Source organism: Muscardinus avellanarius (assembly GCF_963383645.1).
Source record: "Muscardinus avellanarius genome assembly, chromosome: 9".
NCBI lineage: Eukaryota > Metazoa > Chordata > Mammalia > Rodentia > Gliridae > Muscardinus > Muscardinus avellanarius.
Window position 1 is genome coordinate 114,928,308 of NC_137795.1, and position 27,568 is coordinate 114,955,875.

The 27,568-nt window shown below is 53.0% G+C and overlaps 1 protein-coding gene across 1 annotated transcript in view; it reads right to left on the bottom strand.

The window, feature by feature from the left end:
* Window positions 1-27,568, bottom strand: part of VIPR2 (vasoactive intestinal peptide receptor 2) — a gene marked incomplete at both ends in the record, with an annotated part of 59,003 nt that overhangs the window by 19,989 nt on the left and 11,446 nt on the right. The window contains 2 exons of the mRNA XM_080701933.1: window positions 26,141-26,238; window positions 27,186-27,293. Coding sequence (XP_080558059.1) covers window positions 26,141-26,238; window positions 27,186-27,293 — 206 coding nt within the window. The remainder of the gene's footprint in view (window positions 1-26,140; window positions 26,239-27,185; window positions 27,294-27,568) is intronic.

Consider the following 27,568-nt stretch of genomic DNA (forward strand, 5'->3'; position numbering starts at 1 on the left):
GCCAAGAAGACGAGGAGAGTGCCGGTCCTTGTGCTCCCTCTGGGGAGGCTCTGCTGGAGCAGGGCTGAGGCGCCTCTGCCCATCACAGGGAAGTGAGAGCCTCGCGCACAGGCCCAAACCCTGAAATGTGCAGTGTCTCCTGCAAACACAACACCCAGAGCAGGGCCCTGAGGTTAGATGTTACTGATGACCCCACATACACACTCAGCTGTCACAGCTGACAGGAAAGAGTGGGCCCAAGACTTTAAAATTGCAGCCACTCTTTTCACAGGCTTGTTTTCCTTTAAGGGGACTAGAGCTGGTTAAAATGTCTTAGGGGAATGCTGAACATTTAGGGTGACAGCAGTGCCACTGACCCCGAGCCTGCAGGTCTCCCTTGGACAACTGGCCACAGAACCAACAGATTCCTGGTCAGCATAGGCAGTGCCTGGGCATGGGGAGGGAGCCCCCTAGATGTGGCTCCTGTGCCCAGGGTCTGTATCAGGAGGGAGTATCTCTATTCTCAAGATTCATTCTCAGATCAAGGCCACAGGAGAACAAGACTTTCTTGCCCCACAGGGGATGTGCCTGGATGACTACGAGGGGCTTCTTTCTTCCAATTTCCCTCTCTCTATATATATATTTTTGTGTGGTAGTAGCAATTGAACCCAGAAGTATTTTATCACTGAGCTATGTACATCCCAGCCCTTTTTATTTTTTGAGATAGGGTTGTGCTAAATTGCCAAGGGTCTCACTAAGTTGCTGAAGCTGACCTTGAATCTGTTATCTCTGTCTCAGCCTCCCAAGTTCTAGGATTACAAGTGTGCACCACCATGCCCAGCTTCCTATTTCTTTTATTTATTTATTTTTGGTGGTACTGGGGTTCCTGGAAACCCTTCTATCTCCAGGCTATACTCCCAGACCTATTTTATATTTTTATTTGGAAACAGGGTCTCTTAAGCCAACAAGGCTGGCTTAGAACCTGTGTGATCCTCCTTGTCTCTGCCTCCCAAGCCCGGGGATTACAAGCGTGTGCCACCACGCCCAGCTTCCTATTTCTTAAATGATATTTAGGTTTATATTTCTTGCAGAACATGTTTGGTATCACTGGTTAATTCAATCCATTCCATTTAGCACATTACAGGGCTCTTGATCCAGACACTGTGCACGGTGTTTCCAGGAAACAGTGACAAGGACATGGCCCAGCCCTAAGAACTTGCCCCAGGCTCTACCCCGGGAAGCAGGAGGAGCTAGGAACTGGGATGGGCACAGGCTGGGGTTTGTTTACTAAAAGATAAGAATGTCCAAATGATGTTAGTTGTTAGACTGGCTTGGATTTTACCAGCCGTATTTTCAATCTTTTGCAAAGGCTTAGTTTGGTTACTTGCAAATTCCTGTCAGGGTCCTGGGGAGCAGAAGGCTCTGAGGTGACCGTGAGTCAGGGGCCGGCTGTAAGGCCTGATGTGGAGCTGAGCATGAAGCACCATGGGGCCAGTGAAGCCGCTGACCACACGGGAAGGACAAGAAAGCTTTCCTGAGGTCAGCTTTCACGAGAACCAGGCCAACAATTTTAATTTTAAAAGTTGGTGAATCATAATCTGTAAAAATATCACTGAACTGAGCTGTTTCGAGGTGAGTTCTTTCAATCTTCTAAGGAACGGATTATCCCTGGGATGTAAAAATTGTTCCAGAACCTAATAACAATTAAAGGTTATGTGTGACATTTTATGAAAGTTCCAAAAGTCTGATGTCAAAATCAGACAATAAATATACTGTAATAAGGAATAAAAACAAAACTGAAAGTTCAATTTACTCATATAGAAGAAAAAGTCTCAAAATACTTAGTATACAATAAAGTCAAATTATAAATATACTAAGAAATAAAACCATGCATACCCTTAATCAAGACGATGTTCCTGGGACACACTCCTGGCCTCACGTTATGCTCCGCTGGCCTCGCTCCACCTGCAGCTGGACATTTCCAGCCTTTGGGGCTCCCTGGCAGGACAGTACATTCCAGGCACAGGTCGCAACCCTCAACCTGGGGCCTTTCCAGTCCTGGGCTCTTGGACTGCCTAAGAAAAGCCATGGAACTTTCCTCAGAAAAAAATGCCTGGTCACATGTGTGCACAGGGCATTTCAGCTGGACTCAGGGTCCTGTCATTACACATGGGAAAAGAAGAAGCAAAACTGCTCCTGTGAGGCCAGGGCACAGAGACAGCACCATGACCAGCGAGGCTTAGCCAGGTCACATCAGAACAGTCGCACAGATGCAAGACGCCAGGGGTAAACTGAGGAGACGTCTGGGCCATAGTGAGGAGGCCAAAACACGCCCCTGAGACAGACCCGCTTTTGCATGGAAAGGCTCTGCTGCTGGACAGTGTGTGCTCTCCCAACACACAGGGGAGATTCGGTTCAGACCAGTTCAACTTTGGGGGTCGGGGGCCCAGAGGATAGAAATCCAAAGCTTTTTGATGGGACAAACTGCTAAGAGGTGTGTAAGGCCAGCTGGGGTGGTGGGGCTGGGCTGATTTCAGTGAGGTCATGGGCATGGGCTGCCCCAGTTCACACCAGGAGTTGGGTTTCCATGGAGTGGGAAGGAAGGGGAGTCAGGGTGATTCTGGGAGGATGTGTTTCTTGGTGAAAAAGTAGTCCTTGCCAAAGTTACTGCAAACACATTCCAAGTGGATCAGAGTGTTAGTATAAAAATTCATAGAATTAGAGGAAAAATACAGGTGGCTGGGTTTCAGGGTGCAGATGCCAAAGTATGAAAGCAAAGAAAGAATCCACAGAAAAAAAGCAAATAGACTTATATTTGCACTATTAAATATATTTTAAACAACTGGGAAGACCAAAGTGGGGAAATATGTCTATTAGAAAGAAGGACAGTGTTCTTCACAGATAAAAGGCTCTTGTGAATGAGGAAAGAAAGAATCCCCATAGGAAACTGGCAAAGGGGACAGGTCAAAAGCAAACAAAACTCGAATCAATAATAAACCATAGGAAGCCTCTTTGCCCCCTTAGTAATAAAAATGCAATGAAATAGTAAGACATAAGTTTTTTTTTTTACCACAAAATTGGTGATAATTGAAAATATATGAAAGTTTGTGGTGGTGAGTGCTATGCTCTGAATATCTGAGTGCCCCAAACACATGTGTTGAGACTTAAGCCCTAAGGTGATGCTTTGGAGTGGATGAGCCATGAGGTGGCGCACACCACAGGATGAGGTCCTGCCCTTCGACACCTGAGGGCCCCGTGGCAGGTCAGCCTGCTCTATTCAGGGGTGGAGAAACATCGATTCCCTGTGTCTCCATCAGCTGTTGAAATGCAGGACCCTCCTAACTAGGATGTCTTGGGGAATTTTAAGCTAAGGCAGGTCCCACCTGTCCCATAACCCCCTGTGGACCAGGTTGTGCACCTTTCTGAAGACAGGTGAACTTTAAAAAGGAAGCCTTGGAACTGCTGTGGCTACTGTGGGGAACCTTCAGCTTTGATGAGATAGCCACTGTCCAGGGCCAGAGCAGGTCCCAGCCTCTTTGAGGCAATAGGAGGCAGTGTCTGAAAGGGAAAGTGACTGAAGGGCCTCTACACAGGGCAGAGAGAAGCCCAAGGCAAAAGCCCAGTCACCCCAGCCGTGATGGTAACCCATTGTCTCACCAGGGTCAGCCTGGACCACTGTGCTTATGAACGATGAGCTGGGCATTGCTGTGCCCAACGTATGGCCAGCATGGCATCATGGCTTTTAGAGCAAAGGCCAGATCAGCTTTGTCTCTGTCTCCAGTCCCTGTCTCCATGGCTATGATTATGTATCTGTGATACACATACATATGTGACTTTTTACCTCTGGATGACACTGCCAAAATTTGTAAAACAGTTCTATTTAATTGCCATAAGGAAAAATAAGCACTTATATAAGTGAATTATTCCTAAAATGCTCAGGACACTAGAAATTAATTCAAATGCTTTTCAAGTTCCTGTGACTTGGGTTATCTTGATAAGTAAGGATATTGTTGATTTAGCACAAAAAAGTATATAACTCTTTGAGTTGTGAGCATCACACATAATGGAGACTTAGAACTTTTATTATCAAAGTATCTTCATGTCACAACAATTTTCAGCAAGAAAAATGAAAAATAAATGGGGTAAGCCAATTGTAAATTCAAATGAGACAAAACATTAGTTATGGAACACAAGTTTCTCTACTTTTGGAGAGAGGATCGAAGAGACAGGTCTGTTAATAAACATGCCCTGTACCACACTGAAAACCTGTATTTATAACTCACCAATCCAAGGGATGTCAGTGAATTGTTAACTATTACAGATAGAAGGTTAGGAAAAAAAGAGGAAAAATCTTGTGTGGCTAAGACTGAATTATTAGGGTTTTAAAAATGACCATTAATATAAAAAGCACTCTAACACAAATCAGAATTTGTTTTCTGTTAATAGGATAGAGTATTGATCTACTCTTGGATAAGAGAGTTTGAAGGGCTTTTCCTTGCCCTTTGAGTAATCTGATTAGGTATAAAGATCCTGCTTCCTCAAAATAATTTTCTGTGCTTCATGTTGTATTCATCAGGTCTCTGACTACTGTGCTTCACTATGAAAGAGCTAGGTTATTGTGCTAGTATTGGGAAGAGGCTTCAAAATGTATTAATGTACTAGTATTAGGAAAGATTTTCAATTTTTCAAATATATCTTTGTTAGTAAAGAAGCCAGGAGCTTCAGAAAAAAAAAAGCTGCAGGATTCCAGGCACCAAGAGAGGTTAGCAAGACAACAGAGACAGTTTCAGGGCCTTTTTCAATGTAAAGATAAGATTTCCCAAGGAAGTGGAACGATGCCATAAACCTTTAGGAGACCCCAGATTTCGATAATCATGGGAGGATGCCATAAGCGATGGTCAAGCATTCTGGGGCTTAGGGAAACAGGACAGACCTACAGGAAGGAGTCCCCCACATCAAGAGACTGGCCCTAGAGGGGGAGGATCTTTGTGGGTTAGGACACTGGCTATAAGAATTACTCTGTGTCCAGAAATCTTTGGTGAATTTGTTTGAACCCCCCCCCCATGCCACTCCTGAATGGCATGGGGCTGTGACTGTCTTCTGTATTTATATTTTTTAAGAAACTCATTTAAATCTTCAGCAAGAGCCTGGGCTATTGCATATCTATCCTTAGCTCAGGACAAGAACCCGCAGTTTTTGTGGGTTTTTTTTTTTTTGTGTGTGTGTGTATTTTCTTTGGGGAATTATTCCCAGGGGTCTAACAAAGATCCCTGGGGACAGTTTCCCAAACCATAACAGTCCAAAACCGTAACAGTTATTTTTTCCTCCTTCCTAACAACTATGAAATTTTTGTCACCTTTTTGGATGTATAACTACCTGCAATTTTATTTAATCAAGTACTTTAAACCTTCTGACATTTTTGACAAACTTCTCCAAATCCAATTTGGAGAACTGGATTTGGAAATTGGATTTGTCTAAACAAGTTATTTTTTTAAATCTCTAACTTAGGATTTTCCAGAGGGCTCCTAGATATATCAAATGAATTTCTTTTCTCTCTTCATAGAAAGGTGTTAAGCTAGGCTCATTGATGGGAAGAACTATCCATAGAGGTGATGACCAACCTTCAGCTTGTATTTGGGTAGATGCAAGTTACCAGTGTGGGTCAGAAATTCTAAGGATTCCTGGAACCCTGCTATGTCCTGATGCAATGTTGCTAGTCACAAACTTAGATACTGTCTTAATGTGCTATTATTGATGAACTCTCAAATCTTCAGCCACAGCCATGTTAAGCCTTTAGCCATCCAAAATTATCACCTTATTCTGGTGTTCCTCTGAAAGCTTTCCCAAGCATCTATGGCACAAAAATGTTGAGAGCATCCGCAGAAGACAGACATGTTGCTTTCTAATGGGTTCTGGGGTACATGAGACTGGGTAAGTCTCTGAGATGCTAACCAAACCAACATATTCACAAAACTGCTGACCTGGGTCAAACAGAACTGAAAGTAGTTATAGAGGACTAGATGACCCATGAGGATGATTATTGTGCTGGTACTGGGAAATGTCTTTGATACTAATTTTAAAATCTATTAATTTGAAATGCTTTCAAAAGGTAAAAGTAGTCAGCGCAGACACTCAAGCAGGGAGGAGGGGCAGCTGTTACCCTGCAAAGTTCCAGGCACCAAAAGTGATTAGCAAGAACACAGTAGAGTTGTAGCCCAGGGCCTTCTTATTTTAAGGACAAGTTTACATAATAAATCACTTCTAGCAGACAGGCTAAAATTCCCCAAGGATTCGGGAGGATGGTATGATCTTCCTCAAAGAAGTTAGATACCATGAGCTCTCTGACTCTGATAATCAATCAACACATTTTGGGGTGTAACAAAAGGCTTGTGTCTGTACCTGAGACAGGGTGGGCCTACAGGATGAAATCTTCACATCAAAAGGCTAGCTCCAGACTGGGTGGAAGGACGCCTGTATCGAGTCAGGAAGACTACTGGCTAACCAAAGATAAGAGATAATAACCGTTATAAAAACTCTCCCGTATCCAAAAACTTCAGTGACTTATTTTCAATTCACTCCATTATGTCTCTCTCTGATGTAGTGCTTTGTTTTGTCCCTTCTTTCTGCCTTCGTAATAATAAAAATTGCTTAAGCTTGCAGCAGTTCTGGCTATTCTTTTCTACAAATAGCTAAGAGTAAGAATCTGTGGCTACATCTCACACCGTTACAATTATGACTGTTTGTTTGAAGCTTTGCTGGTTCTTTGATGTTTTGTTTTCCAGACTTAAAGACTCTGCTTTCTCTTTTTCTTAAGTTGTCTATAACTTTAAGCCACTTGGCAAGGTAGCTTCTGTGAACAGAGTGCTCTTTCCCCAGCAGATCCTGGGACTCTGAGGCTCTTGCTGCACATTCTAATTCTCACGGAGTGTGGCAACTGATATATGTTAAAAGAGAATCTGTTCTCCTTGTAATAGGACACAATCAGGCAGGCTTTTGAAGGGGGGCTTTTGAAAGTTGAATCTGAGATTCCTATTGCCACAGGGTTTCAAGACGAGATGGCTGACTTTATGGAGCCAGCAAGCCTCTTTGACAATATTGAAACTACCCAAGAATCACTATTGCTCCAGTGATATACGTCATCAGTCCAAGTTTAATGAGACTAGACTTATTTTGCAAACAAATCATTCTCACTGTGGTTGTCTTTTTTTTTTTTTTAATTAATTTATTTTTTAAATTGGTGCATTGTAGTCATATATCAATCACATTGGAGTACAAGACTTGAGAGGATATACAAGCACACATCATCCAATTAGCCCTCCTCCAGCCCCCGTCCCATTCCCTCCCCCTCCCTCCATCCCACACTTCTTTGGTGATTTACTTTGATACATTTGTTTATGTACCTCCTGCATTTTAAAGAGGCTCCGTCCTCCAGTATTACATACCCTCTGATTGATCACATTAGTTGCTTCACTATAGGGCCCTTTCTATAGCTCAACCTCTTCCTGTTGCCCTTTTCCTCCTAGTTATTGCTGATTAAGAGAAGCGTCTGATTTATATTTTCTGCGATATTTCTCTGTGCATGCTGCGTTGCAAGTACCAATCCCACTCTTGATGGTCCCAGTAGTGGCCTGGCTACTCAGTGGACTGATCCAGACCTCGCTGGCTCACGCAGCGGCCTTGCCTCATGGGAGGACCCAGTTCTGGTCTCGCTGGCCCCTGAACCGGTCAAACCCCTAAGCTGGCTTTGGTCCCGACCTTGGAGGCCGCAGGAGTGAACTTGCCTCACGCCAGGCTCCGATGCTGGCCATTGGCCCCTGCACCGGTCTAACCCCTTGGCAGGATTCCAATCCCGGCCTCGGAGGCCCCAACACTGGTAATGCCTCACGGCAGGCTCCGATGCCGGCCTCACTGGCCCCAGCACCGGCCTAACCCCTTGACAGGCTCTTATCCTGGCCTCAGAGGCCCCAGTACCGGCCTTGCCTCACGGCAGGCTCCGATGCCGGCCTCGCTGGCCCCAGCAGCGGCCTAACCCCTCGGCAGGCTCCGATCCCGGCCTCGGAGGCCCCAGCACTGGTCATGCCTCAAGGCAGGCTCCGATGCCGGCCTCGCTGGCCCCAGCACCGGCCTAGCCCCTTGGCAGGCTCTTATCCTGGCCTCGGAGGCCCCAGTACCGGCCTTGCCTCACGGCAGGCTCCGATGCCGGCCTCGCTGGCCCCAGCACCGGCCTAACCCCTCGGCATGCTCCGATCCCGGCCTCGGAGGCCCCAGGACTGGTCATGCCTCACGGCAGGCTCCGCTGCCGGCCTCGTTGGCCCCAGCACCGGCCTAACCTCTCAGCAAGCTCTTATCCTGGCCTCGGAGGCCCCAGTACCGGCCTTGCCTCACGGCAGGCTCCAATGCCGGCCTCACTGGCCCCAGCAGCGGCCTAACCCCTCGGCAGGCTCCGATCCCAGCCTCAGAGGCCCCAGTACCGGCCTTGCCTCAAGGCAGGCTCCGATGCCGGCCTCGCTGGCCCCAGCAGCGGCCTAACCCCTTGGCAGGCTCTTATCCTGGCCTCGGAGGCCCCAGTACTGGCCTTGCCTCACGGCAGGCTCCGATGCCGGCCTCGCTGGCCCCAGCACCGGCCTAACCCCTCGGCATGCTCCGATCCCGGCCTCGGAGGCCCCAGCACTGGTCATGCCTCAAGGCAGGCTCCGATGCCGGCCTCGCTGGCCCCAGCACCGGCCTAACCCCTTGGCAGGCTCTTATCCTGGCCTCGGAGGCCCCAGCACTGGTCATGCCTCATGGCAGGCTCCGCTGCCGGCCTCGTTGGCCCCAGCACCGGCCTAACCCCTCGGCAAGCTCTTATCCTGGCCTCGGAGGCCCCAGTACAGGCCTTGCCTCACGGCAGGCTCCGATGCCGGCCTCGCTGTCCCCAGCACCGGCCTAACCCCTCGGCAGGCTCTTATCCTGGCCTAGAGGCCCCAGTACCGGCCTTGCCTCAAGGCAGGCTCCGATGCCGGCCTCACTGGCCCCAGCACTGGCCTAACCCCTCGGCAGGCTCTTATCCTGGCCTCGGAGGCCCCAGTACCGGCCTTGCCTCACGGCAGGCTCCGATGCCGGCCTCACTGGCCCCAGCAGCGGCCTAACCCCTCGGCAGGCTCCGATCCCGGCCTCAGAGGCCCCAGTACCGGCCTTGCCTCACGGCAGGCTCCGATGCCGGCCTCGCTGGCCCCAGCAGCGGCCTAACCCCTCGGCAGGCTCCGATCCCAGCCTCGGAGGCCCCAGCACTGGTCATGCCTCAAGGCAGGCTCCGATGCCGGCCTCGCTGGCCCCAGCACCGGCCTAGCCCCTTGGCAGGCTCTTATCCTGGCCTCGGAGGCCCCAGTACCGGCCTTGCCTCACGGCAGGCTCCGATGCCGGCCTCGCTGGCCCCAGCACCGGCCTAACCCCTCGGCATGCTCCGATCCCGGCCTCGGAGGCCCCAGCACTGGTCATGCCTCACGGCAGGCTCCGCTGCCGGCCTCGTTGGCCCCAGCACCGGCCTAACCCCTCGGCAAGCTCTTATCCTGGCCTCGGAGGCCCCAGTACCGGCCTTGCCTCACGGCAGGCTCCGATGCCGGCCTCACTGGCCCCAGCAGCGGCCTAACCCCTCGGCAGGCTCCGATCCCGGCCTCAGAGGCCCCAGTACCGGCCTTGCCTCACGGCAGGCTCCGATGCCGGCCTCGCTGGCCCCAGCACCGGCCTAACCCCTCGGCAGGCTCCGATCCCGGCCTCGGAGGCCCCAGCACTGGTCATGCCTCAAGGCAGGCTCCGATGCCGGCCTCGCTGGCCCCAGCACCGGCCTAACCCCTTGGCAGGCTCTTATCCTGGCCTCGGAGGCCCCAGTACTGGCCTTGCCTCACGGCAGGCTCCGCTGCCGGCCTCGCTGTCCCCAGCACCGGCCTAACCCCTCGGCAGGCTCTTATCCTGGCCTAGAGGCCCCAGTACCGGCCTTGCCTCAAGGCAGGCTCCGATGCCGGCCTCACTGGCCCCAGCACTGGCCTAACCCCTCGGCAGGCTCTTATCCTGGCCTCGGAGGCCCCAGTACCGGCCTTGCCTCACGGCAGGCTCCGATGCCGTCCTCGCTGGCCCCAGCAGCGGCCTAACCCCTCGGCAGGCTCCGATCCCAGCCTCGGAGGCCCCAGCACTGGTCATGCCTCAAGGCAGGCTCCGATGCCGGCCTCGCTGGCCCCAGCACCGGCCTAGCCCCTTGGCAGGCTCTTATCCTGGCCTCGGAGGCCCCAGTACCGGCCTTGCCTCACGGCAGGCTCCGATGCCAGCCTCGCTGGCCACAGCACCGGCCTAAACCCTCGGCATGCTCCGATCCCGGCCTCGGAGGCCCCAGCACTGGTCATGCCTCACGGCAGGCTCCGCTGCCGGCCTCGTTGGCCCCAGCACCGGCCTAACCCCTCGGCAAGCTCTTATCCTGGCCTCGGAGGCCCCAGTACCGGCCTTGCCTCACGGCAGGCTCCGATGCCGGCCTCACTGGCCCCAGCAGCGGCCTAACCCCTCGGCAGGCTCCGATCCCGGCCTCAGAGGCCCCAGTACCGGCCTTGCCTCACGGCAGGCTCCGATGCCGGCCTCGCTGGCCCCAGCACCGGCCTAACCCCTCAGCAGGCTCTTATCCTGGCCTCGGAGGCCCCAGTACCGGACCTGCCTCACGGCAGGCTCCGATGCCGGCCTCACTGGCCCCAGCAGCGGCCTAACCCCTCGGCAGGCTCCGGTCCCGGCCTCAGAGGCCCCAGTACCGGCCTTGCCTCAAGGCAGGCTCCGATGCCGGCCTCGCTGGCCCCAGCAGCGGCCTAACCCCTCGGCAGGCTCCGATCCCGGCCTCGGAGGCCCCAGCACTGGTCATGCCTCAAGGCAGGCTCCGATGGCGGCCTCGCTGGCCCCAGCACCGGCCTAACCCCTCGGCAGGCTCTTGTCCTGGCCTCGGAGGCCCCAGTACCGGCCTTGCCTCAAGGCAGGCTCCGATGCCGGCCTCGCTGGCCCCAGCACCGGCCTAACCCCTCAGCAGGCTCTTATTCTGCCCTGGAGGCCCCAGCACTGGCCTAACCCCTCGGCAGGCTCTTATCCTGGCCTTGGAGGCCCAAGTACCGGCCTTGCCTCATGGCAGGCTCTGATGCCAGCCTCGCTGGCCCCAGCACCGGCCTAACCCCTCAGCAGGCTCCGGTCCCATCCTCGGGGGCCCCAACACTGGCCTTGCCTCACGGCAGGCTCCGATGCCGGCCTCGCTGACCCCAGCACCGGCCTAACCCCTCAGCAAGTTCCGGACCCGACCTCGGAGGCCCTAGCACAAGCCTTGCATCATGGCAGGCCCCAATGCCGGCCTCGCTGGCCCCAGCATCGGTCTAACCCCTCTGCAGGTTCCAATCCCGGCCACGGAGGCCTCAGTAGTGGCCCTGCCTCACAGCAAGCTCCGATGTCGGCCACTGGCCCCGGCGCCCGCCTAACCCCTCAGCAGGTTCCGATCACAGTCTCTGTGGTTAGTATTTCAAAGGTTCCAGTTGTAATGTATCAGATCTCTGCCTCCCCCGAATATTGGCCACTGGCATTGCCACTGCCTCCACCGTTTCAAATCCTTCCCAGGCTCCTTTTCCACTCTGAATGTTGTCCAGTGTTCCTAAGCATGCGTGATGGTAGCATTCGACATTTGGTGTAATTTCTCCAAAAAAATAAAGTTGGTAAGATCCGGTTTCTGCTTCTCCTGAATACAAGTCTCTACCACCATCGCGAAGAACTCTTTCAGCACCGCATTTCTCCTTGGTCTCCGCTAAACTCTCTCCTTATATGTGATGTCTGAGATTCTTAACAATATAGAGAAATAGCAGTCCTCTTTCACGGCGAATTTTTCCATAAGTTCCAGTGCATTTAGATAAGTTTTGTCTGCATCTCCAGTGTCCTGGCATCCATAACGGCTTTCTTACCACCTCTCCGATATTTTTCTTTATCTTTTTCTGTTCTGGGCCCGGTTTCTCCAGGGGTCTGGCGTGCTACTCGCAGTTCTGCCTGGGGCCCAGAGTCCCGCAACCCGGGCCCCATCTGGCGTGCCCAGCCCGCGACCCCTGCCCAGAACCCAGCGTCTTACTGGGTCTGGTTTCTCCAGGGGTCTGGCGTGCTACGCGCAGTTCGGCAGGGGCCCAGAGTCCCGCGACCCGGGCCCCATCTGGCGGGCCCAGCCCGCGACCCCCGCCCAGAACCCAGCGTCTTACTGGGTCTGGTTTCTCCAGGGGTCTGGCATGCTACGCGCAGTTCGGCAGGGGCCCAGAGTCCCGCGACCCAGGCCCCATTAGGCGTGCCCCGCCCACGACCCCCGCCCAGAACCCAGCGTCTTACTGGGCCTGGTTTCTCCAGGGGTCTGGCGTGCTACGCGCAGTTCGGCCCGGGGCCCAGGGTCCCGCGACCCAGGCCCCGGCTTTTGTGCGCCGCGCGCGACCCCTGCCCAGAACCCAGCGTCTTACTGGGCCTGGTTTCTCCAGGGATCTGGCGTGCTACTCGCAGTTCTGCCTGGGGCCCAGAGTCCCGCGACCCGGGCCCCATCTGGCGTGCCCAGCCCGCGACCCCTGCCCAGAACCCAGCGTCTTACTTGGCCTGGTTTCTCCAGGGGTCTGGCGTGCTATGCGCAGTTCGGTCTGGGGCCCAGAGTCCCGCGACCCGGGCCCCATCTGGCGTGCCCAGCCCGCGACCCCCGCCCAGAACCCAGCGTCTTACTGGGTCCGGTTTCTCCAGGGGTCTGGCATGCTACGCGCAGTTCGGCAGGGGCCCAGAGTCCCGCGACCCGGGCCCCATTAGGCGTGCCCCGCCCGCGACCCCCGCCCAGAACCCAGCGTCTTACTGGGCCTGGTTTCTCCAGGGGTCTGGCGTGCTACGCGCAGTTCGGCCTCACTGTGGTTGTCTTGATAGGAAGGGGGTGACTACAGATAAGACATTTTTCAGTAGAAAACAACAGCACACCTGGCATCAGATTCTAGCCCCATGTAGTGTCTCCAGGTTTTGTTGTATTTCTGAACTGTTTTCTACAGCAACTGGCCATGACTTTCCAAAGTAACATTTCCATTTTCCTTCTGCTTTGAAATTACTAAAGACTAAAACTGTCCTTAAACCTGCAAACTGGAGCTGGAAAAGTCATCATAACTTAAAGAAGTGTCAATGATCACTTTTGTGGACAAGCTTTGTGCTCACTGCTAGACTAGTTTGTCCATCTGAAGACCCCCAAAGACACGTGAGTTGTGAACTAGAAAGACCACCAGACTGAGGGCACCCCACTCCTGCACAGCCGAAGGTCTAGCTTAAAGCTACACATCTTAACAAGCTGCCCTCAGACTCAGAAACCAAGTTTACGATTTGTCTTAGCTAGCAGCCTTTGTTTTTCTTTTGTTTTCCAAGAAATGCCTCTTACTATGTGTCTGGTTGCTGGTGCCATACAGAGAACTCACTTAGATGGACGCTCCCTGCAAAGCTGCTGTCTGAAGCAGGGCACTTGCAGCTCCCCTTGCCCTAGGTAAGCCTGGTGTGGCTCGACACGGCAAGGTGCTGACCACATTTGAAGGCTTGTTTCCCTCAGATCTGAGAAGTCTCCCCAAAGAAAGCAATGAGACATACATTAGAACTGGAGACTTAGTTTATTGGAAAAGGCACCAGCAAGTCTGCACTTGAACTTATTGGGACAGATCTCATGCACTGCTAAGTCTTTCCAACCACAGCAAGAATGTATAAACTCCAGATTTAAATCATACAATCACATAGCCATGGAGTATTTACTAGACAAAAAGAGGGAGAATATGTTACCTCATGTGCTTATCAAATATCTCAGGAAAAGTTGGAACCTACTACATAGTATCTATAAAAATGCAGATTGGCTTGGAAAAGTAAAATCTGAGGATAATTCATTTGGCCTTTCGAGCTGATTAACTGTGGGAAAGTGAGCCCCAGCCTGTTGCAGGCCCTAGGTCTGGTGTCCTGATGTCCTGAGGTCTGGTCTCCTGGTGGCCTGAGGTCTAGCCTCCTGGTGGCCCAAGGTCTGTCTTGCTGCAGGTCCAACATCTGGTCTCCTGCAGGCTTGTGGTTTAGTAGCAATATTCACAGTCTGTTTGCTGAATCACTCTAGCATTCACTGACCTCCATGAGGATAAGACATCTATCCAAAAGAGTCACCCCAAAAACCTACTGGGATTCTGGTTTGTGGTCTTGATGTTCAAGGTAGGAGGAACTGGCCTGGCCATCAGTAGTGCTGAATAGCTGGGTTAACTGTTAAATACAAGTGGAGGTCAAAACAGAGGCCAGGACTATCCTCTGCCCCAGGCAGAGACCCCTTTCTGGAACATTGGCTCCAGTCAGTCAGTGAACTCAGATTCGTGGCCAGTCAGTGAGGGCCCATGTGGCCTAAGTAGAGAGAGTGCAGCTCTGAGAAGGACCTCTGCACAGCATGCTGGCTTCTGACAACTTCAAAGTCTCCTTACTCCTTAACAGTCTCTCACTCAACCAAATATTTATGTCAAGTGAGTCTCTCTGAATTTCCTTCAGATCCCTAGTTACTGACCATACACATTGGGGCCTAGTATACTGTTACGAGGTTAAAAAGTGGAGGGAATCTGTTATGGGATGCACATTTTGTTTTCTTTCTGCAAAATGAGTTGTTCACTATCACCTAACAGAGAGCCCTTAATTACACACTAACTATGCTATGCTCAGTTTATATACTTTGGTTTTAGATAATCTGTCTCTGCCAATAAGCAGGAGTAACTTCACCCCTACTGTAATTTTCTCTGGAACCATATCCATTTTGGATATACATCTTTCAAAATTTTAGAGCAACTTAGTCTAAGTAATGTAAGTGAAAACTGGTACACGCTACTTTTTGGTGCGTAGACTAGTTATAAACATGTTTCTTTGAAAGAGGAAAGTATTATGAATTTAAGTCAATTGATTGCTAGATTTATTCACCCATTTCCTTTAGATTTCTAAGGCAGAAACAGGTTTCACTAAAAACATACAGGTAGACAGACCAAGGCTACCATGAGTATGGGGTGAGGCCGTTCCCAGTGGGAGTATCTGGGCTCATGGGACTAGGATGAAACATGTCTAAATCCTTTTTATGTTTTGAGTTTTACTTCTACTTTTATTTTAAGTATACTTTTATTGGTGCATTGTAATCATATATCATAATGAAGTTCAGAATGACAAGGACATACATATACATGTATAAGCACTGGATGGGATTCCCTTTGGGTTCTACCTGACTCCCTCCTTTCCCCATATACCATATTGAAATTGGCATTGATTATTAAAAAAAAGACACATAGACCAACGGAACAGAAGATTCAGAAACAAATCCTCACATTTATAGCCAGTTGATTTTTTGACAAATGTACCAAAAATATATGCTGGAAAAAAAGATAGCCTTTTCAACAAATGGTGTTGGAGAAACTGGTTATCCATTTGTAGAAAAATGGAATTAAACCACAATTTCTCATCCTGCACAAGAGTCAACTCAAAATAGATCAAAGACCTGAAAATTAGACCACAGACTCTATAATTACTAGAAGAGGGCACACGGCCAACATTTCCAAGTCCTTAACTGAATGAAGAGCAGGCAAACCATCAGCCTGCAAAGCCACGATGTGATTGCAAATGGCACTCTTAAACATGCAATGTGGAGGCCTTACCAAAAGAACAGAAGGCAGGAGTTCAGTATGGTAACCCTGGACCCTGAGGGTTACACCTAGGTCCTCCAGAGCACCTGCCCACCTACCCCTTCTGCCTCTCCCACTGGCCTCAACTTCTCCCACCTGCCCCTATCTGTGCTCATCCACCCTCTCTGTCTCCACTGGTCCTCATCTCCCTCCTCCACCCCGTCTGCCACATCTGCCCCATTGTGCTTGGCTGTGCCTGTAGGTCCCAATCTCCCTTCTCCATCTGTCTCCACTTGACTCTACCTGTCCCGACCTGCCCCCCCACCGTCCATCTACAAGTGGTCCCCATCTGTCCTCACCTGCTCCCATCTATACCCACTGGTCCCCATCTCCCCCCACTTGGTTCCCACTGGTTCCTATGTGCCCAACACAGACTCTAATTAATTATCTATTCTGGCTTGGCTCTGCCTCAAGCTCAGAGCATCCCAGACCTCTCACTGGCTCTCTAGAGCCCCTGCCCCTCCCTCACTCTGAGTGAAAAGCTACTCCTGCCTCTTCCAGAACAGGAATGCCTGGTTTCTGTCCCATTTGCAGCTGAGACTCCTGCTGTGTAGCTGACCCTGCTCTCAGTCCCACCGTCATCTTTCCGGGACCACTCCTCCTAACCTGGAAAAGGCAAGGAGTTTCTACCTCACCACAGCCATGAGTATGCTGCTGTCCCCTCCTCCTGCCCCAGCCACTTGACTCCCCCTGACATCTGTGGCTTCCTTAGTGCCCTGCCCTGGAAGGACGCTCAGGGCCAGCAAGGCCTGCCTGCCCTTACTTGGGAGCCAGCCCTTTCTGGGCTCCCCAGTATCAGACCTCCTCGTCTCTTCTCTCCCTTCTGGAAATGTCGGGTTCCCACCCTGACTTGGTCTCTGCTCTCCTCTACTCGTGGTCTAAGCCACCCTGTGGTTTTCAGTCATGGGACAACGATGACTTTCTGCCTGAATCCCTGACCTCTGCTATAACTCCAACCTCATGCCCTAGGCCATTTTCACATCTATGTTTCTTGGTAGCTCACATTCAGCAGGTTTGAAACCTAATGTGCCAGGAGGTCTTTCTCTGTGGCATATGGCCTCTGACCTTCACACGAAGCCCATGGTGGTCTGCTTGACAGATGCCCTTCCAATTGCTTTGCCCCAAGGGGCCCTGGCCTGTGAGCTCAGTGCCTGCCTGTGGACAGGGCACCTCCCCACCCATCTTTCTCTGTCTTCCTACCACTGCAGCCGAGCAGCAAACTCTCAGTGTGCCTTCCTTCTACTGTCCCACAGCAGGATTGGACTCTGTTCCAGGAGACACTCACTGGTGGGCCCAGGTGCATCTCCCACCATAGGGGTCCGGAGGAGAGGCTGCAGAACTGATGGTCTCCAAGCCCTCAGAGCCAAGATGAGGCAGGCCGGGGTGGACACCTCCACCTGGCTGAGAGATACAGGCTCCACCAACAGCAAAAGGGGGCAGACAGGAAGGGCTCACCCAGAAGGGCAGCAACAGTCACACCCTCCTTCTTGACTTTTCTCCATACTGAACTAGAAACCTTGATCCTCAGAGGGGGCCCTGGGGCTGTGTCAGGGCAACAGAGAAACTCCTGAAGATAGCAACAGGACCAGGCATCTGTGGTCCAGAGCTGAGACCTCTGCCTCCTCTGCTGGGCTGGTTCTCCTTCCCGCAGGGCCAGGAGCCCTCCTGGGATGCGGATCCTTGTCTCAGAGTCCTGAGCATCTTTGGATTTGGCTTCCAGCTGTGTTGAGTTTTCCCAAAACTACCTGGGCCAGTGGTGGCTTGGATCTGCCTCTGACAATGTCCACTGGTGGCTGAACCATGAGAATCAGGGAGACACAACTAAATCAGAAAGTGTGTGAAATGCCACATAAGCTGCCCGCAAGTTATTGCAACCCTGGCTCTGGAGCAGGGATGACGGCCTACAGGCCCCTTGGCTCCAGGGTTCAGACTCATGCACCCAAAGGGGCTGCCTGATTCACTGCTTCTCTTGTGGACTGTTTAACAATTCCCTAATTTTGAACCATGTGAGGATAGAGCTGGGCCACTATGAACTTAAGGAAGTTAAGACCAGGGCCCTCGCTGAGTGGCCTGGAGCTGGGAGGTTTGTGATCAGGAGTGTTTCCATGGAAGTCCAGCAAATCCCTTGACAAGGTCCCAGAGGAGGAGACTAATATATAATGCTTCGGTAACCTGTGATTTCATTTTCCACCCTAAATGTTCACTTTTGTATTTAATTTTTGCTTTTGCTGCTGTATTCTTTGTCTTTCAGAAGGTCGCTCCTGTCCAAACCTTTAAGCCACAGGCTCGGCAGGCTGGCTCCCAAGTGCAGATGTGGCCTGGGGGAAGCCGAGCTGACTCGGCCACACATGCCTTCCATGTTGAGCTGAGGGTGGGCTAGGGCCGCTCTCCTTGCTGGCCTGGTTGGCTCATTCAGCAGTGCCAGAACGTCCTGGATACCCAGTGTGGATGTGGGGTATTTCCTTAGGCCCTGAAGGCGCCTGACACTGAGGTGTAGGATTCCTGCTGCTGCATGGTTTGGCTCTCCAGGCCAGGTGCCCTCAGACAGAGCTTTGAGCTACAGCCCAAGCCTGAGACAGTCATATACTTGCAACACGCTTCAAAATATGTAGTTGGCATCACAAAATCACCAAATGGCTGCATTTGAGTGGTGAGCTGGAGGACAGGGCCCTCCGGTGCTCCCTCTCTACTCAAGCCTCAGCCTCGGCCGCCTGACCTTCAACTTCACACCAGCCGACCTTCCAGGCTGCCCTACACAGGCGGCAATGTCCTGGGAGAGGCTGCTGTTTCCTCTGAACCAGGTAGCTGCCCTCCAGCTGTGCCCTGACCTCCAAAGCAAGGGTAAGGGGTGGGTTGCCCAGTCCCCTAGCCCAAGCTCTCCACAGGGGTGGATGGCCTGGGGCAACAACAGCCATGAGCCCTCACCAGGATGGCTGGCCACACAGCATTTCCAAACCTTTCACCAACAGCCCCCTCTTCCCTGAGCCCAGAGTGTGTTGACTTGGTACACTGTCCATGCCCCTCAGTACTTATGCAGTCCATTTAGTGAGCAGCAACCAACATGCTATAAATGAACAGCAGCTGTGGCTCATGAACCACCTTCACTGTGACCCTGAGTGAAATGTGTCTAATCGTGGGTGTGGAGTAAACAGGTGAACCTCTCAGGGTTGGGTGAGGGTTCAGGAGGAAGCGTGGCTCAAGGGCTGGAGATCATGCCTGCTATCTGTTGCGCGTCCCTGTCCAGAAAGCTACTTATTTCTTTCAGGCCCATTTAGTAACGGTCTGCTTACCCACTAATGCACTGTGCTGGGTACTGTGGGTGCAAAAGGAAGACGTGAGTGATATTCAGTATCTGTCTTGCTCTTGCGTAGACAAGACCCCACACGGTTCAGCTGTGCTTCTGAGTGAATTCTGTAGCAGCTCAGAGGTTGGAGAAAAGATGGGACCAAACTGCTGCATCCCAGGAAGGATGAAGCTTTTTGGGTAGTAGAAACTGCAGGGGCCCTCACAGTGGTGGGTGGGGAATGGGAAGCCCTGTGAAGAGTATAAGAGGGACCCAGACGGCAAGGTCAGGAGACAGCAGGGCAGGAAGCTCGGGCTCCGCTGAGACCACACTGTGTGCCCAGCAATGGCTCATGTGCTCCCTCAACAGCACAGACCTGGTCCCTCCCCCAGGTCTTCTGGCTCCACAGAGAAGGCACAGGGGTAGACCTGTGGCACCACCAGGGCCTCAGCAGGCAGGCCGGGGCCTGGTCAGTGTCCGAGAGGTCCCAGTATCTGCATTTTATGTGACTTGGGGTCAGGTCTCACCATTCTTCACATTCTTTTCTATGAGTGGGCATAAAGCTGGGCAGAAAGTATCACCAAAGTTATGGGTCAGGAGGCAATAACATGCCACGGTGATTGACCTCCACTCGGCAAGTGAGTCTTGGAGACTGTCCTTAGCTCCTGTCTCAGCTGGTCCTGAGAACAGCCACAGGTGTTCTTGTGGGAAGAAAACAACTGTTGTGTGTCTAAGTACATGACAGAGATTACAAAGCAAATGAAAACAAACAGCCCAGACACACTTAGTACCTCCCTCCTGCTGCCAAGTGTCATGGAGGGTGGCTAGGTTGTTGGAACGCTGGCAAGACTGGACAGGAGGGCTCTGGGTTGCTCCTGCACAGCCGGATGCCCATGAGGCTGCTCTCTAGGGACCACGGGCAAGGAGTGTGGTTGGCTTGAGCTGAGAGGTTCTTCTGCTGTGTTCCCAGCCCCTTGTCCCTTCTGGGCAGGCCACAGAGGAGAGCGGCCAGCATGGTTCAGTGATGCTAAAGTCCCTCCCCGAGTACCCTATGGGCCCTACTGCTACTGGCATCTTCTCCTACAAATGCAGCCACAGGCCTCCCCACGGTGCGCAGGGCAGTGAACAGTGAGCCGGGCTGACTGGCTGGGACCCTTCACGATGAGGCAGCAGCCAGGCTCACTGAAGATTTACTTTCTACACAAATGAGGGACTGTGTGTCATGGGTGTCTGCTGGCCTGCCCCAGGCTTCCTCACTGACCAATCACACCACCTGTGACTGCAGAGGACACGCCAATCACTAGCACAGTGGTGACAGCTATTGTCGGTCGGGTCAGCATCTGGGCTAGCGGGCTCAAGTTCTGATGGGTCTGTGCTTGTGCCCTTGGCTTTGTGGCCCTGTGGTCGGGTCATGGTGGGAGCGCACTTCATCCTGGGGTTACTGGATTGATTGAGAATCCACGGGAAGAGTGAGCACAGAGCCGATGCTTAGCACAGGCCCAGGAAAAGACCTGCCATGTGGTCCATTCTGTGAGGGAAGCACACTGATGACAAAGAGGCCAACCTTCTAACCCAGGGGCCACAGTCCTTGCTAGGGTCAGGACCACTGTGTCCTGTGCACACTGCGTGACTGCTTCACACAGAACTCGTGGACCTGCCATCCTGCACTGCCCTCCTCCAAGAGGGCCTCCTGCTTCTCCTGCTCTGAGGGGGCAGAGGGCGGGGGCAGTGGGAAGAGCCAGCACCTGTCAGTATCCTCCCTGGGTTCTGTGTGGGGTGGCATGGGAGGCCCAGCTGCCACCAGCAGCCTGCCTGGCTCGTCTCCATCCCTTAGATGTGTGTGCCTCCCAGCACTGCACTGGGGTACCTGCCCTCCACCTCCCTGTCTGAAGAACAGATGAGTATGGGCTCCTGGGGACATCAAGGAAACACAGGCGAGTCCCAGGCCCTGCCAGGGAAGGCGCAGCCTCTGAGGAAGGCAGGGTCACCCTAGCGCCTGCTGGGCCTGGGGACGAGGGGGCTGCATCTTTGCTGTGGATGAAGGCTGCTTCCTCTGGAAAGGCCTTTACAGTGGGGACAGTCCCGGGCTGGTGGGGTGACTGCGGTGGCAATCTGGGACCTTGGTGTCTCCAGTGTGACACCCAGTGTAATCAGGGGTTGCCAGGCCTGAGCACTTAATCACCAGGATTTCCTGCCCCCGCCTGGTCAGCGTGTTTTAGGAAGCTGCATGGAGTGTTACTTTGGGTGGACGGTGACAGGGAGCCTGGATTTTATTTTAAAATCTGAACAGGACATGTCTGTGGTAGAGGAACAGCCATAGATGTTTTGTGGCATTTTTATCCCAGTGCACGGAATTTATGACTTAAAAAACAAAGTGGCTGGCTTAAAACTGAGAGCCTTTGGTTGCTTCCAAATTTGCTTAAAAAAGAAAAAAAAAGTGCCTGGCAGATCACCTGACTGTACTTAGAAGACCCCAGAGAAACTCCAGTACACAGCCCTTGGGTGACATACCTTCACATGCCAGAGTCCTGGGAGAGATGGAGGGAGCTCCTGAATGGAGGCCTGAGGAGCCACCAGTCTTGGGAAGACCGCCCTAGAAATGCCAGGGTAAGGAGATGAAACTAGAGGAGATGGCAGGCGCGGTAGTGGCATTGCAAAAATGCCCAATTTCCTAGATTTAATCACAGTACTGAGTTGCAGAGGAAGAGAGCCTGCTCTCAGAAAACTCTTGTGCCGGTAGACCATGCACGCTTCAGTGAGAGGCTTGGCAGATGCCACACTACCTGGTCCCTGCAGTACGTGGAACGGAGCTACGTCACAATAGGTTAAAAGAGAAGAAGATGAGTCCCTGGAGATCCAACAAGTCCAGAGTCAAAAGACAAACTTGATATAAATGTGTTATTTTAAGGACTTAAAATTGGATATTATTTAAATACACAGTACACGCCCATTGTTGAGAAAACCCAACACCAGGCATGTAGAGGGAGAGCAGTCATGAGCCCCAGTGCCTCTGCTTCGCAGCGATGTTCCTCTCACCCGCTGAGCATCAAGCCCCAGGACCTGACGGTGTGGTGGTCCTCGGGCTGATCTCCTCCGACCCCACACTCTTCATTCTTTCTTAGGGCTCTGAATTTCTGGTCCTGAAACTTATGCTGTGTGCCCTGTGAGAAACTAGCAGAATGACCCAATGATGCCCTGGTATCTCTTGAGGTGTCCTCGCTACATTGGCTGGGATGAACTTTTCCAAGCCCTGGTCCTCCCCCTAGCACTTGTGCCACCTGTCCTGGCATACAGCATCCGTGATGTTCAGGAGGGTGGCTGGGGTTCTCATATCGTCCTGTTGGCTATCCCCAGAGCCGCTCCCAGAGGTGGCCACCCACACCCCATACATGGCTGCTCATGCGTGAACCCCAGATGTGGGGTAGGCGGAACAGGAGGCTAGAGTGCTCCCAATTGTCCGTGTATAGCCAGATCCTGGTCCATGGTGTGGCACTGACCTGAGCTGAATAGAGGGGACTTCTCCCAGTGCTGGCCTTAGCTTCCCTGGCTAGCTGGGTGCCCAGGCTGGATGCTATTCCAGCACATGCTCCTTTGTCCTGGTTTTCTAGATATGCTGCCCTTCAACCTCAGCACCTCCAACCACCTGCCTTGGGGATGATCTTCCCTAAATTCTCCCAGGACTTGGAGAGCCTGGAGGCCCACCAGCCATCCCTGGCATGCAGCATTTGCAGACTTCTTCCTCCTGCCTGTCCTCTGGCCTCAAGGTCTCCCATTCATTTGTAAAGCTTCAAGCACCATGTGCACAGGCTCAGTTAAAATGAGCATAAACAGCCAATTGTGCCTTGTCTAAGGAGATGATTTCTGGCAGGCCTCAGGGCCCCTGAGGGCAGCCATGGGTATAGCTCTTTGCTCCACCACCCGCAGGTGCAGTGCCTGACCCATCCTGCCCAAATCACCACACCTTGTCCACCACCAACCTCACCATCCCCAGCCTAAGGGTCCCTGGCATGAAGCGCAGCTCATACTAAGGTGGCAGGTCTCCCTAGCCACAGGAGATTCAGATGCTGCTTTGAACCTTGTGGGAAGTCGAGTTCACCCTGCAGTGTAGAGCATGGCGCATGTGCCTTGGATGAGTCTGCTGGGGTCTGACGCCTGGAAGGTGCTCCTTCCTTTCAGGGATCCTTTCCTGGCTGAGAATCCCCAAGGGTGGACCCTGGGCAGGTAGAGTGAGGCACAAGAGCCCTGGGGAGCCCAGGGCTGAGGGAGAGAGCAGCCCAGTGGTGAGAGCTGGTAGGAGAGGGTGTGAACGTTTTGGGAATATGGCATAATATGGGAGAAATGTGTCCACTTGACAGGTGGAAGGCTGAAATGTCAAAGGCTAAATTTAGCAGAGGTGCTCTTTAAGAGTGCTGCAAGCTAAGTCACAACCCAGAAGCCTTGTGGGGGCCGATGCCCCCCAACAGTGCTGCTTCCCGTGGCCTGGCCATGTGCCACCCTGGACCACTGGGCCAAGGGTCAGGGCTGCATGGGGCAGGTCCTGGAGGTTCCTCCTCTTTGGCCCCCACTCCCAAGGCCCTGAGTCGTCTGTACCTGAGATGATCCTTCAAACTAGGAGGAGAAGCAGTTCCCCATGGGTCAGGGGCTTGGAGGTTGGGAACATGCTTTCATCAGCTGGACCAGGATGTGGTTTGGGGCAGCCTGTGAAGCCCACCAGCAGCCCAGCCAGTCCATATATCTCCATGCGTATGAGCTTCTGGGTTGTACCAGATCCTCTTCCAAGTCACTGGCACCATGAGAGGCAGCAGCTAGATTAGAGCCATGACGTCCATGCCAAGGTGGGATGAGAGTGTCCACCTCACACTAGCTGCTATGACATGGTCATCAAGGCTTGAGTTTAGCTGCTGCCTCTCATGGTGCCAGTGACTTGGATAAGGACCTGGCACAACCCAGAGGCTCATACACATAGAGGTATCTTGACTCACTGTCTCACTGTCCAGGGGTAGCTCCCTCCTCAGCCCCCTTGGGCACCAGGGCTCGGGGACTTCCATGCCCCATGACTTGGAGCTTGCTCCTGGGCTGGCTGAGAGCTGGCTGAGAGCCCCCAGCTGACAGAGCAGTGCCCAGACCTGCAGACCCCACTGGTGGTGGACCTTCACTCAGCCACTGAAGACTGACCGCCGAGGCCTGGGCCTGGGGCTGGAGCCTGGAGCTGGTCCCGGAGGGTGCAGATGGGAGAGTTGGGTACTGGAGCTGAGGTCAGGGATTGACGGAGGTTGCGGAGGCCTACAGGACTGGGCTGAGCCATGCTGCCTGCTCTGCTCCTGGGCTCCTCAGCCCAGAACAGGTACCATGCATGGATGGCTCCTCTCCACTCTCCCTTCAGGGACTCCTGGCATCTCTCCATTCTGTCTGTGATCCCTCCACATGCAGCCAGGCCTGTGGCTTTTGTGAAGGTTACTTAATTTTCCTAAATTTGATAAATTTTGGAGACAGTAATGACTGTATACACAACACCCAGGGCAGTATTTGCTACATGTGAGCCAGTATCCAATGGAATACTAATCTGGGAAGAAGGGAGAAACTGATGAGAGGAATCTGGGCTGCTGGGGCAGGAGCGGCTGGGCCACTTGGAGTGCTCCTCCATGCTCCCCTGCATGTGGGGTGCTCCTGGGCACCCTACAGAGGCCAGGACTGAGGAGCCCACATGGTGAGATGGCAGCAGCTCCTCTTGGTGTTTTGCGGGTGGGAAGGGCAGCCATGCAGCTGCGGCCCCATCCAGCAGGTGGACAAGAGGTGGAAGGCTCTTGTGCTCAACACACAGGGCCCCAGGAGGGGGAGCACATCCCAGCATTTCTCTAGCCTCAGTTTTTCTGTCTGTGCCATGGTGTTATCAAGATGGAATGAGGTATAAGGGCTAATGGGTATGGCTCACAGTACACATTCTTTGTTCTCACCAACTATCGGCCCTAGGGCAGGAGTGTTACTTTTGACAGTGGGATATTGCTAAAGAAGAGTGACTTCCTAATTCAGTGGAAAAGAACCTGTTCTGAGTTATACAGCTCAGTGAGGAGAGGAAGGAAAGACATCTGTAGGAAGGTAGGGAGGGTGGCCGCTCCAGGGGGCAGAGTGTGGAGTGTAGAGATAGAAAGAAGCAGGTGGGCAAAATTGGGAGAGACTTGGGCCTGGGACTGGAAGCACCAGAGGGAGAGTTAAGCCGCCCTTTGTGCAGATATAGCCGCCCTCAGAGCTCCAGGGTGTCACGTAGACCCACACGCCGAGAGTCTCCAATGGGGAAAGAGCGCAGATGCAGATGGACTGAGGTGAGCTATGAGGACAGCCAAACACCCCAATAAACGCACACGAGGACCTCCAGAGGTAGCCCCACATGGCTGTCACTGCAGACGGCCGTTCCAGGCATTTTTCTCTGGGCCATAGCAACCCTCCCTTCTTTGATTACAGCCTTCTTCGACACTTCCCATTGTCCCTACATAAACCTCTTATATTCCCCCATTTGTACTTTGACTTCTTGTCCTTGGAAAATCAAGGATCAAGTTGGAATCACTACCCATAGCAGGAGGGCACCCTGTGGGCGGGGGCAGGCCCTCTCTCCCTGTCTCAGGCTCCCCACACCTGGCACCTCACCTGTGCAGGTAGCATACTCTGCACACACCTGACCACAGGCATATTAGGTGCTCATGTCCAATGGGGCAGCAAGAAGATAAAGGAACCGAGTGGACTCACCTCGTACCTCCCAGTCACTAACAATCCCATTCCAGCAGGAAGATTCACAAGAACACAGCTCCTGAGACCCCCTGGACAAAGGGACCCTGTGGCTAGTCCACCACGCCTCAGATGAACCAGTGCTGCTGCCCTGCACCCTCCATAAGGCCGACCCAGTCTCTGCACTGGGGAAGATGCCTACTTCTGCAGGAATGGCTGTTGAGGGTGTGCAGGGAAAGCAGTGTCTACACCCCAAGACACTGACACAGGAAAAGCACCTTCCAAGTCTCTAGAACTGCAGGGCTATCGGTGAGTCCCCAAGTGCATACCCAGTCGGGGGCTCTGGAGACAGGAAGCCCCCATCCCAGAAACAGAACCCAGTGGCCCTCGAGGCCACAGGGTGCCAGGGCCTGGAGTGCAGCTATAGGTCCCCACAGGCGCCTACCTTGCTCTCGTCCTCGGGGTCACTGTAACCACACGCGTCAATGAAATCAGGAAAGGTCTCCGACCACCCATCACTGGTACAGTTTTTACTTATGTTTCCTGGAAAATAAAGTGTTTTACCTACAAGTCCATGAAAAGTGATCTTCGCTGGTAACCTGACAATCCTAAAATGCAGTGTCCCTGCAGTGCACACAACCCACCAGGAAGGCTGGGCAGGGCCAGAGAAACGCCAGTGGATGCGCTGTGTTATAAAGCAATAGAAATAGAGGTCAAATTGTAATTGCTATAGCTGTAAGTGCTGTTGGTGTGGAGCATATTGAGAATTCTCATCAGAGTCTGATGTTCTGTTACAGAGAGCGCTGCGACCTGCCACAGATCCTGGGGTTCACTTCCCCTGCCTCCCCACTTGCCTGCACTCTTGACTGGTGAGAAGCAGCGGACAGCTCCACTTGGCTGGTGGTGGGAGGAAAATGACTGCGGGATTAAGGTAGAAATCACAAGCAGCAAAGGCAGTTGTGATCTTGGAATCCCATTGTTTGCTCCCAAATAATCTCAAATTGCATGCTAACCTCAGAAATGCAGGGTTCTCTCTGCGGACCTAGGGTGTGAAACTGGCACGGGTGTCCTCTGCATCTCCACGAGTGGCAGGTAGGTGAGAGCCTGGGTGGGCCATCTGCCCCCAGCACCTGCGTGAGCCCTGGGGCACAGCCCGGGGCTCAGATCCCCCAGCATACCTGCACCTACAGAGCCACTGAGGCTGGCTGGAGGTGGGCCGCAGCCAGGCCCGTTCTGCCTCACAGGCTCCTGAACAACACTGCTGCCTATGCCTTCATGTCCTCCCCTGCCCCCCACCCATGTGGGTTTGAGTGGACAAGCTTCTCCTGCTCTCAATAACCAGCATTCGCTCCAGCATGGCCTAGCTACTCCCTGGCTGCCCTGGGAAGACAGAAGTTACCAAGTGCGGCCCCGGCTCCAGCTTGCCATGACGGAGCCAAGAATTCACAGGGTGAATGTGTGGGTAGCAGAGAATCAAGGCTGTGGCCTACCTGGCTTGCTGTAGAAGTTGCTGAACACTTTGGGGCAAGGCACGGTGACTGTCTCCCCTACATCCGCAGGGCGCCAGCAGGTGATGTTATCCCAGACACCAGGGCAGGCTGGAAGGAGAGGCAGAGGGTGAGGGAGCCCAGCATCTGGCCCCTGGCTTTCCAGTGAGCAGGGAGGTGAGAGGAGGCTGTGGTGCCTGGCATAGGGCTTTACAGTGAGCAGCGTAGTGCAATCCCTGTCCTGGCCCCAAAGCCCTGGCATGCAAGGTCCCTGGGACACAGCAGCCTGGGCACTCATCTAATTAGATTTGAAAGTATAGGTATGTGGTGGGACACATTTGAGTAATTTGATGTGTTATTCAACAGTTTTAACTGATGAATAATAA